The sequence below is a fragment of the Schistocerca cancellata genome, chromosome 8 (genome assembly GCF_023864275.1).
Source record: "Schistocerca cancellata isolate TAMUIC-IGC-003103 chromosome 8, iqSchCanc2.1, whole genome shotgun sequence".
Taxonomy (NCBI): domain Eukaryota; kingdom Metazoa; phylum Arthropoda; class Insecta; order Orthoptera; family Acrididae; genus Schistocerca; species Schistocerca cancellata.
This window is the reverse complement of record NC_064633.1, coordinates 422,556,537-422,568,741: the sequence shown is the minus strand read 5'-3', so window position 1 is coordinate 422,568,741 and position 12,205 is coordinate 422,556,537. Positions and strand designations below refer to the sequence as shown.

General features: G+C 38.3%; 1 protein-coding gene across 1 annotated transcript in view; it reads right to left on the bottom strand.

The window, feature by feature from the left end:
- The window catches only part of LOC126095609 (protein inscuteable homolog), a 120,997-nt gene that overhangs the window by 26,310 nt on the left and 82,482 nt on the right, over nt 1–12,205 (bottom strand). Inside the window, exon 8 of the mRNA XM_049910378.1 lies at nt 6,082–6,439. Within this exon, the coding sequence (XP_049766335.1) occupies nt 6,082–6,439 (358 nt within the window). The remainder of the gene's footprint in view (nt 1–6,081; nt 6,440–12,205) is intronic.

The window sequence follows — 12,205 nt, the reverse complement described above, 5'->3', positions numbered from 1 at the left end:
CAATATACAATTGTAATTCTTGAAGAACAAGACGAAGAAGAACTTTACACCAATTCTACTTAAGACTAGTAATTACTGTATGAACACTATGGAAACAATCTTAAATATGAATGGAAAATCCATCAAAAATATGTAATGGTTGGACACAAACCCAATTAAACAAAAAAGTGGAAACAATAGAGTATGTATAAATAATATCTGAGACAGAAATCAGTAAAATATTCTGCAGCTGACAAATAGGAAAGGAAATGGAGAATGGAAGAGGAAATGGAGTGGAGCATGGGGACATGATACAATGAAAACAAAGTACTTCCCGGAACTATGTTAAGCTATTGCTACCACAGCATACCAAAATTCCAGAACTGGAGACAGAAATTTTTTCTGGGTGCTAAAAATTTAGTCTTCAGCACCCTCAAACTGAATTGAATTAAAAGTAGGTTTAAAAAACGAAAAAGTGAAAAATAAACTTGTCTAAAATTATAAACTATTTATAGATTAAAATTCATTCTAAAAGAAAAACGACATACAGCCAGATGGCTGATTGATGAAAAATAGGATGGTTGGGGCCTTATGGACCAATTACGACAAAGTCTTTAAAAACTGAATACAAGTTTTGATCATATTGTAATTGATGTGGACAATTAGCCTCTGCCTTTTAGGCAGGAGGGGACGTGGGGATTGAGACTCTTCAACCATCTCATTTTTCCTTCAGTCAATTTAGGGGACACTGCAGATTCTGCAAAGGAATGTGACTCTCGCACCACACTTCTCTCATAAAAACATAATATGGAGAATAGGCTTCCATATCAGTATATGAAATGCTAGTGGTTAATAAAACTGCATGCAAAGATTGGTAAAGCACAAATGAAAAGTCACCACTTTCACCACAGAAGATAATCTTATATAAGAGATAAACACATATTTTTAGCTTTTTAGAGCAACTTTTTTGAATCTATTCCTAAATAGTTACTTTAGTTTCTGTTTTCCCCTGAATCCCTGCATACTCTAATATCCAGTATAATTATACTTTATTCCTTATGTACTGGATCTTTTTTCCTATCAAGTACATTGGTTCAACAGCCTGTAGTGCACTCAGGGAATCTGTACAGATGATAAACTTAGTCTTTTGATTAAGTTTAAATTATTCTAGTGTCTACATATTTGTATACAGGTACCAAGGACAGTAACTTCAGCCAGTGTGGTTTCAGCTATCTGAGACTGCAGACGTGTGTGCAAGTTGCATTTGCGTGAGTGTGCGCGCGCTTGTGTGTATGTGTGTCTATTGCTGACAAAGGCCTTAATGGCTGAAAGCAATAATTGTATGAATCTTTTTGATGTGCCTATCGCGACTCAGCATCTCTGCTATATGGTGAGACGTTCCATTCTATTGTCCAGGAACTGGATATGTAGAATCCCATTATGTAGCTTTTTTCAAATATTTAATTTGAAAAAAATATTTTCATCACTAAATCTGCTCTTTTAACTCACAACTATAGAAGTAAATGTCTAACATAGCCATTAAGACCACAAAGCAATGCCGTTTATAATTTAAATAAGGGGAAACAGATAACAGAGGTTCTTTGACTGTAGCATGTTACCCACCAACAGCACCAATAAAATTATAAAATGAACAATTCCTTTCAGACTCAAGAGTGCTGTGTTGCGTGAGTGCTATGCACTGACCTGCAGAGGGTCTGCTGTGTGACTGCTCTGTCTCTCTGCTGCATGAAGTGTGCAGTGGTCTTTATGCCTTGACAGTGGACAGGAGACAGTCAAAAACAACCATGTTGTATGTGCAACCAAAAGAAGGCTTGCAGGATACAGTGACTGTCTACAATCTAGGACCTCCACCTCTTGAAATAAAGTTTTCTTACATGTAGCCCCATACTGATTTTTTTTAAACAAAAGTTGTTCATGGTGTGGGTTCCTGTAGTCATGTCCTAGTTCATGAACCACGGGCAACGTATGAGTGGCCAAGTAAGTGGTCCCAACAGTCGGGATACCAGTTACTTTGGAATAAGGCTGGGCATCTCTGACATATTCTGAGTCGTGGTCACCTTTGTGCTCATACGGCAAAGACTACCAAATCCACTGGTTAGTCCCTCAGCCGTTAGGGGTAAAACCCAATGGGACTCGGGGCAAGTAAGGCTAGCAACCTGCTTCCCTGGTACTTTAAATATGATGCTGGCAACAATCAGAGCAAAATGCCTCGGACCTTTGGAGGTGACAGAGTCCCACCTCTAACTGACAAACCAGGGACTCCTAAGATACGACTTGGCAAACAAATGGTAATGAGATGGGGAGCTGTTAATATCAATGGGGGCTACTCTGGGAAGAAGGTAGAGCTGGCAGAGGCTGCAAGTAAGATGGGGCTGGACGTTTTAGCTGTTAGTGACATTCGGGTAAGGGGTGAGAAAGAAGAGGAAGTGGGAGAATACAAGGTCTACCTGTCAGGAGTCAAAGCAAGAATAGCACAATGGGGTGTAGGGCTTTACATCAGGAAAGAAATGGAACCCAGCGTAGTTGCAATAAGGTATGTAAACGAACGACTGATGTGGATAGATTTGACAGTGTCTAGCAAGAAAATTAGGATTGTGTCAGTATATTTGCATTGTGAAGGGACAGATCAAGATAAGATGGATAGTTTTTATGAGGCACTCAGTGATGTAGTTGCTAGAGTAAAGGACAAGGACAGTGTTCTGCTCATGGGTGATTTTAATGCCAGGATTGGAAATCGAATAGAAGGGTATGAAAAGATTATGGGTAAATTTGGGGAGGATATGGAGGCCAACAGGAACGGAAAACAGCTCTTGGATTTCTGTGCCAGTATGGGCTTAGTAATCACAAACTCCTTTTTTAAACATAAGAACATTCACCGGTATACTTGGGAAGGCAGGGGAACCAGATCTGTCATTGACTATATAATAACAGATTAGGAATTCAGGAAGGCTGTGAGGGACACACGTGTATTCAGGGGATTCTTTGATGACACTGGTCATTATTTAATCTGCAGTGAAATTGGGATTGTGAGGCCGAAAGTGCAGGAGGTCAGGTCCATATGTAGGAGGATAAGAGTGGAGAAACTTCAGGATAAGGAAATCAGGCACAAGTACATAACAGCGATCTCAGAAAGGTACCAGTTAGTTGAATGTAGTCAATTACAGTCATTGGAAAAGGAATGGACAAGGTACAGGGACACAGTGCTAGAAGTGGCTAAAGAATGTCTTGGAACAGTAGTGTGTAAAAGTAGGATGAAGCAAACAGCTTGGTGGAATGATACAGTCAAGGCAGCCTGTAAAAGGAAAAAGAAGGCGTATCAAAAATGGCTACATACCAGAACCCAGGTAGACAGAGAAAGTTATGTTGAAGAAAGAAACAAAGCCAAACAGATAATTGCAGCATCCAAGAAGAAATCGTGGGAAGACTTTGGAAACAGGTTGGAGACTATGGGTCAAGCTCCTGGAAAACCATTCTGGAATGTAATTAGCAGTCTTCGAAAGGGAGGTAAGAAGGAAATGACAAGTATTTTGGACAGGTCAGGAAAACTGCTGGTGAATCCTGTGGATGCCTTGGGCAGATGGAGGGAATATTTTGATGAGTTGCTCAATGTAGGAGAAAATGCGATCAGTAATGTTTCAGATTTCGAGGTAGAATGGGATAGGAATGATGATGGAAATAGGATCACATTTGAGGAAATGGAAAAAATGGTCAATAGATTGCAGTGCAATAAAGCGACTGGGGTAGATGAAATTAAGTCGGAACTCATCAAATACAGTGGAATGTCAGTTCTTAAATGGCTACACAGGATAATTGAAATGGCCTGGGAGTTGGGACGGTTTCATCAGACTGGACAAAAGCAGTAATCACACCAATCTTTAAACATGGAAACAGAAAAATTGTAACAACTACAGAGGTATCTCTTTAATCAGCGTTGTGGGTAAAATCTTCTCAGGTATTGTTGAAAGAAAAGTGTGAGTATTAGTTGAGGACCAATTGGATGAAAATCAGTGTGGGTTTAGGCCTCTTAGAGGTTGTCAGGACCAGATCTTTAGCTTACGGCAAATAATGAAGAAGTGTTACGAGTGGAACAGGGAATTGTATCTATGCTTTATAGATCTAGAAAAGGCATATGACCGGGTTCCTAGGAGGAAGTTATTGTCTGTTCTACAAAATTATGGAATAGGAGGCAAACTTTTGCAAGCAATTAAAGGTCTTTACATGGATAGTCAGGCAGCAGTTAGAGTTGACGGTAAACTGAGTTCATGCTTCAGAGTAGTTTCAGCGGTAAGACAAGGCTGCAACCTGTCTCCACTGTTGTTCATATTATTTATGGATCATATGTTGAAAACAATAGACTGGCTGGGTGAGATTAAGATATGTGAACACAAAATAAGCAGTCTTGCATATGCAGATGACTTAGTTGTGATGGCAGATTCGATTGAAAGTTTGCAAAGTAATATTTCAGAGCTAGATCAGAAATGTAAGGACTATGGTATGAAGATTAACATCTCCAAAACGAAAGTAATGTCAGTGGGAAAGAAATATAAACAGATTGAGTGCCAAATAGGAGGAACAAAGTTAGAACAGGTGGACGGTTTCAAGTACTTAGGATGCATATTCTCACATGATGGCAACATAGTGAAAGAACTGGAAGCGAGGTGTAGCAAAGCTAATGCAGTGAGCACTCAGCTACGATCTACTCTCTTCTGCAAGAAGGAAGTCAGTACCAAGACTAAGTTATCTGTGCACCGTTCAATCTTTCGACCAACTTTGTTGTATGGGAGCGAAAGCTGGGTGGATTCAGGTTACCTTATCAACAAGGTTGAGGTTACGGATATGAAAGTAGCTAGGATGATTGCAGGTACTAGTAGATGGGAACAATGGCAGGAGGGTGTGCACAGTGAGGAAATCAAAGAAAAACTGGGAATGAACTCTATAGATGTAGCAGTCAGGGCGAACAGGCTTAGATGGTGGGGTCATGTTACACGCATGGGAGAAGCAAGGTTACCCAAGAGACTCATGGATTCAGCAGTAGAGGGTAGGAGGAGTCGGGGCAGACCGAGGAGAAGGTACCTGGATTCGGTTAAGAATGATTTTGAAGTAATAGGTTTAACATCAGAAGAGGCACCAATGTTAGCACTGAATAGGGGATCATGGAGGAACTGTATAAGGGGGGCTATGCTCCAGACTGAACGCTGAAAGGCATAATCAGTCTTAAATGATGATGACAAAAGTTGTTATGGAGACTTCTCTGTTTCTCACAATGCAATCCATGCACTTCGAGTCAGATTTCCATTTTCTAAAATGTCCAATATTCCACTACTGTACACAAAGTCAATCATCTGAACAAGCAGCAGCTTTTTTCAAAGTGATTAGCAATCAGGCTTTTTCATAATATTGTTATTCCATCCTGGACTCTTCATTTTTTTCTTCAAAGTAACTAATTTTACTGTTTTATTTTTAGCCTGCATAAGCACAAACAGTAAATGGCAAAGTTGTGATGGTTCATCCTTAAAACAGTACACAGCTGCTGTATTAATAGCTGCTCCTCTTTGTTTATGTATGTTTTGATTTGTTCCACAACCGTGAAGGTTTTCCTACATGATGGAAGCTACAGAATGTGATGAATGGATTAAGCATACTCTTATTCTATTAGTGATAGAGAAATGGTGGTGTTGGAAATCTTGGCACTCGAGGCACTTCTTTATCAAATTCACTCAGTTAGTGCTCAGCAAGTTACTTGAGATGCTTCTAGCTTGGCAGGTAATAAGAATCAGATATGCCTATTGCTTACAGGATGATTATGAACTGGTTAGTGGTAACTTTTCCCTCCACTTCCACAATGTACATTTATAAGTGGTCTGGCAAGTTATATTTATTGGATCTACCAGAATGATACATGATACTGTGGTATGACTAACTATCTTGTTCTAAAATTTATGAGGATATGTAATCATCAGCCAGCTTGATGGTGATAGAGTATCTTAATAAGTCAACATTTCATGAAAGTAGATTTTGCTGCTTAAACATACATATGAAAACTTCAGAACTTTTTAATAAATCACATCGTGTACCACTTACCTGGACAGTGCAATAGCAGATTTTTGTTGTAATCTTTCTGCAGCTGTAATTTCTGCTCCTGTCTGCAACGGGCAGGAACGTACTTGAAGAAAACACACAAGAGCAAGTGTAGCTCCCTGCGATGCCAATGAATGCCTTGTTTCAGGGACTGCTGCTACATTTGCAAGTAAAGTAGCAGTCTGTTCTCTTAAGAAAACAGGAGCATTTGGCCCTTGGGACCTTACTGCTGCCAGAAGGTGACCTATTGTTGAATATTCCAATAGGGGCCAGACACACCTTGGCTCAAGGTGACTCATATTGGCAAGTGCAGCTGCTACTAACAGCAAGGTCTGCTCATCAGCTTTTGGAGTTGCCATCCCTAAAACATAATATTGGTACTCACTGAAATTATTTATCCAGTTTTAGTTACATGTCTGTTATTATTGGCAAAACATAAAAAACAACAAATTGAGTTCCTAACTATTGAAAATAAAATTTAATTATTTACAAACAAATTTGACTTCACAGCTGCTAACTGGTGTTGGAGATTTTCTTAAGAGATCAAGAAATTCCCCCATTCTTCTAAACACTGTACATCAAAAACTTAATTTATGTTCAAATGAGCAGTAGGTATACCACACGAAATGTAGCAGACTGATGCACGAAAAGACTAAGATAAGGTGGACCAAATTAGTGGTAAACAACTCAGTTGTCTCTATCCTGTTCTGTGTGTTAATATGCTTGACAATTGAGGCATGTGAAACATGAAAATCTATGTGGGTGGCCAAATAATTGGCTCGAATTGTCCAGAATGTTCTGGCATGGCATCTTATCATCCACAAAAATTCTACCATTGTTTGGGAACAAAGTCCATGAACAGCTGCAAATGGTCCCCAGGTAGTCCATTTCCAGTCAATGATCAGTTCAGATGGACCAGAAGACCCAGTCCATTCGATGTATAGACAGCCCTCATCATTATGGACCCACCACCAGCTTAGACGGTGCCTTGTTGACAATTTGGATCCATGGCCCCATGGGGTCTGCACCACACTTTATTGCCCACCGGCAAGGCACACAATGCATCCACCCCCTTCACACTTGGCCCTAGAAGCCACGAAAGGGTTAATGTAAAAAAAAAGAAAGAGAGAGAGAGAGAGAGAGAGAGAGAGAGAGAGAGAGAAGGCTACACAAAGCAGACAAAATATGAATTGTAACAAGCTTTAGTTGGACTGGACTGTTGAACAAAGGTGGTTAGGTAGTGAAATATTATTTAAAAATTTTTTCTGGTCCTGGACAACCTGACTTGGGTTTCAACTCACTAGACATTTGTGTAATCAACCCTCTTTGCAGCATATTTTTGAGGTAACAGAGAAATTGTATGAATTTTCTCTCTCTGCAGGTAACACCCATATACACACTCTTTGCAGCTAATTTCATCAAAATTTGCAGCAGTGCTCCACTTCCTCAATCACTCTTGACTTTTGTTTAGTAATATCTGTCCTCTTTTAGTTTACTTGAGTCCTATCACTTCTCTAGTAATATCTGTCATATTAGTAGTTTATATTTTCACTTATTGTGATCACCATCAACTGGTGTCAAAATTAGAGCCACAAACCGCTATTTACCCATCCTATGTCTAATTCACAACATAATCATATAAACTGTCAACAGATGTGTCTTTGATTGCATTGTTCATGGAAGATGGCATTCCGGTCAATGAACAAACATGACAATGATGCCGTCAGGGCAACTATAAAACAGGGTAATGTTTGCCGGGTAGTTCCACATCAACACAGTTACAGATGATGCAGTATGTGACATCATAAATAGAGGATCGTTATTTGGTTTTAAAGGCACAATGGTACCGTCTTAGTACCGCACGACAACCGGTATCCAGCCTCACATCATCCACTGGACACTTTGTATCGAGGCAAATGGTGTACATTAGGCTTCGGCAGAGGCTTCAGCAGTGTGTCCATTATTGTCAGAGACCTGCTGTGTGTGTATCTCTGATGCTTCTTCACAGAGGTAACATCTAGAGTGGAGTCGTCAACATGACATCTGGATGGTTGAACAGTGGGTCAATGTCTTTTCACAGATGAGTCATGATTTGATCTGGAGAGTGATTCTTGATGGATTTGCGTCTGGAGGGAATGCTGAACATGATTTCCGGACCCAAACAGTGTGGCAAGAGACTAATCTCGAGGAGGATCTCTAATGATGTGGACAGGGATTATGCTGATCACTTGAACACTTCTTCATGAAACTGTACACATAAATCAGCAAGGTTTAACTACTATCAGGTACTGTGACCAGATATTGGGACCTCATGTGCAGTTGCCGTGAGGTGCCATGCGCCCACACCTCGTATTGATGGATGATAATATTCGACCTTATAGAGCATGGGTGGTTGATGTTTTTTTGGATATGGAAAATATTGTACGCATGGTGTGGTCTGCTTACTATCCTGATTTGAATCCCATAGAGCATGTCTGGGATGCACTGGGAGATGGGTTGCATAACGTCAGCATCCACCAAGCACTATCCAAGACTTTCGAGAAGCTCTGCAGGAAGTATGGGGGTTATTGCCTCTTACTGCCTCAACATGGAACTGATGACATCATTCACAGCATGCCTTGTCATCGTCAGGCCTGTGTCACTGCCAGGGGTGGTCACATCCCATAATGAGCACATTAACTAGTTGTCGGAATGTGTGAAGAGATCCATTAAGTTTGAAAACACGAAGAACATTTTTGTCTACCATTATGCATGTTGCATTTGTTTAAGTTCTGCATTATTTACAATGTTTCTACTTTACTATCATGTTTATACTTTACATGGCAGAACGAATGCAACTTTGCAAATTTTCCATTTGTTGCTTTAATTTTGGCCACCAGTTTAGTTTGGCTGCATGGTATCCTATTTAGTAATTTATAACATTCCATTATCTGAAACACATGAATTTACACTTCAGCAATTTCCTCTATGGTAATTCCCCCCCCCCCCCCCCCCTTTCCCAATATTCTCCAGCCCCTATAGACATTCATATCAATCTAATCCAATTTAACAAATGTTTTTGCTAGGAGGCATCACTTTCTGAAATTAGACTTTAGTTTACAAATATATTTGAATATTTTAAATAATGCACTTATATGCTATCTTATACCATCAATTACTAACGATCCTTTTCCCTACAGTAGTATTTCTCTGAAAACAGTAGAGTTTTCTTTGATAGTCTATCTACTGTTATGTTATGTTATGTGGTTTATTCATCTCATTACATACAATTTTCAAATCATTTGATTTGATGTATAGGAGACATGTCAAGGTTTACAAAAGAAAGTTTTTTCACTTTTTTAAGAGAAATACAAAAGTTTACATTATATTTTACATTTCTAAGTTACAGCTACACATGTACATAAAATAATAAATGTATTACAATCCCTGTGTTCAGATTGTGAAGCTGTCCTCAATGAATTCATCGACAGAATAATAACACTTTTCCACCAGGAGAGTAAAGAGCAATCTTTTCAGTGAACCAATCTCCATTTTAAATATATTACTGCCTTTTATTTTATTGAAAATTTTTAACCCCATATACTCTGGCGTTTGGGCATAAAGTTTTAAACGATGTGTTGGAAGTTTGAAGTTATCTCTGTGGCGAGTGCTGTAGTTGTGGTCAAAATGGAAATTGTCTAGTGTATGTTGATTTCTATATAGGAACACCACCATCTTGTATATGTAAAGTGAGGGGATAGATAGTACTTTTAAATTTTTTAACAGTGGTCGACAGGATTCCCGTTTTTTTGCAACACACATGTTTCTAATTACTTTCTTTTGTAATACTCGGAGCCTAGTGACATTTGCTGAATTTCCCCAGAAGATTATGCCATAACGAATAACTGACTCAAAGTAGCAGTGATAAACTATCTTTCTGGTATCCATGTTTGTGGCACCTGACAAAATACACATTGCAAATGATAAGTTGTTCAGTTTATTTGCTAAGTAATCTATGTGTACCTTCCAATTTAAATTTTTGTCAAGATTTAGGCCTAAGAACTTCACGTGGTTTGCTTCTGTGATATCCTGATCATTGCAAGTTATCTTTATTTCACTCCTTTCTACTGATTTAGCTTCAAACTGCATCATTTTGGTTTTAGTTACATTTAGTTTTAGTCCATTTTGATAGAACCAAGATTCAAGTTTTTCTAAAGTATTTTTGGCTTTTTCTGGAATATTTTCAGATACCTCATTTTCAATTAGAACTGATGTATCATCAGCAAATAAGACTGAATGAACATCAATAGCAAGTGGTAGGTCATTTACGTAAAAAAGAAACAGATAGGGACCCAATATCGAACCTTGGGGGAACTGTTTTCCAGTCTGATGAATAATTGGTTCCATTTGAAGTTAAAATTACTCTTTGTTTCCTACCTGACAGGTAAGAGCTAAACCATTTTAAAGCAGTGTCTCTGATTCCATACATCTGTAATTTGTGGAGGAGTAATGCATGGTTCACTGAATCAAAAGCTTTAGTCAGATCACAGAATATACCTGTGACCTTTCTACCCTTATCTAATGTGGAGCATATTTTTTGGATAAACTCATTTATAGCATTCGCAGTGCTATTACCCTGTTGGAATCCAAACTGGTTTTTAAAAACTATATCATTTACAGTAAGAAAGTTATTAACTTGTTTTGCTGCAATCTTCTCAACCACTTTAGAGAAGATCGGCAAAAGAGAGATAGGGCGGTAATTCCCCATATCTTCTGTCGATCCTTTCTTGAATAGAGGTTTGATCTCACCATATTTCAATACCTCTGGAAAGCATCCCTGTTCATAAGATTGATTTATAATAATTGACAGTGGTTGGGAAATAATATCGTACACATACTTGATTACAGATGTTGTTATTTCATCCCACCCATGTGAGGTTTTGTTTTTTAGAGACAATATTTCCTTTTCCACATCCCTTTGGGTTATTTTATCAAATTGTTTAAAAGATGTGTTCTGGCTGTTTTCCAAATTTGTGATACCCTGATAGAATGTCATATCCACATCCGATCTTACTACGTTTAGGAAGAATTCATTGAAACAACTTGACATCTGAACAGGGTTTACTATAATTTCATTTTCATGTCTAATTTTCAAAATCTCATGAATTTTTACTTTGGCTCCTAGTTCAGACTGAACAACTGACCACACTGCTTTTGTCTTATTTCTGTGTTCTCGTATGAATTTATTATTTGCCATTTTTTTAGCTGCCGCTACAACTTTCCTAAATACAGCTTTATACTGTTTGACATAAATAACAAAATCTGGATTTCTGTTTGATTTTAACTCATTGTGGAGCTCTCTCTTTCTGGCACTAGAGATCTTTATTCCTGTTGTAATCCATTTGAGTTTACCATTAACTTTCTTTTGCTTATATCTACGAGGAAATGATTCATTAAATACCTCTAAGAAACAATTTAAGAATTTGTCATAGTTCATCGAGCTTGAACTATTGTAGTCTACAGGCCAGCTTATTATACTTAATTTACTGCGGAATAAATCCATTTTACTTTTACTGAGATCCCTTTTTATACACACTTCTGGAGGCTTTAGGTTATTTGCTTTTGGGAGCTCAATAAACAGAGCTGAGTGATCTGAAATACCCAAGTCTAAGCAGTATTTGTGCTTATTTCCACTGTCAAATTTGTAGTTAGTAATAATATTATCAATGCAGGTCACTGATCTGCTGTTTTCCCTAGTGCCTTCAGAAAAATTTAGCTTGAAACCAGATTTCTGAATTAAGTCACGAAATTTTGTGGAATCATTGCTTTCAACTAAGACATTTAAGTTGAAGTCTGCTGCTATAACAACTTTTTTCTTACTTTCTTTCTGGAGTTTTTCCAGGAGGCATTCGAATTTGGTTAAAAACACTTTTGTTACCGCACATCCAGGAATTCTGTAGATTGCTATAACCAGTGTATTCAGGTCACTCAGTTCTACAGAGCAACTTTCAAACACGCTCTCTTCATTTAAATAATTAAAACTATCTCTTACTGTATAACTTATGGAAGAATTGACAAGAATGCAGGAGCCTCCATGAGATTTGCTTATTCTACAAAAGCTAGCAGCTACCTTAAAATTATTAATACT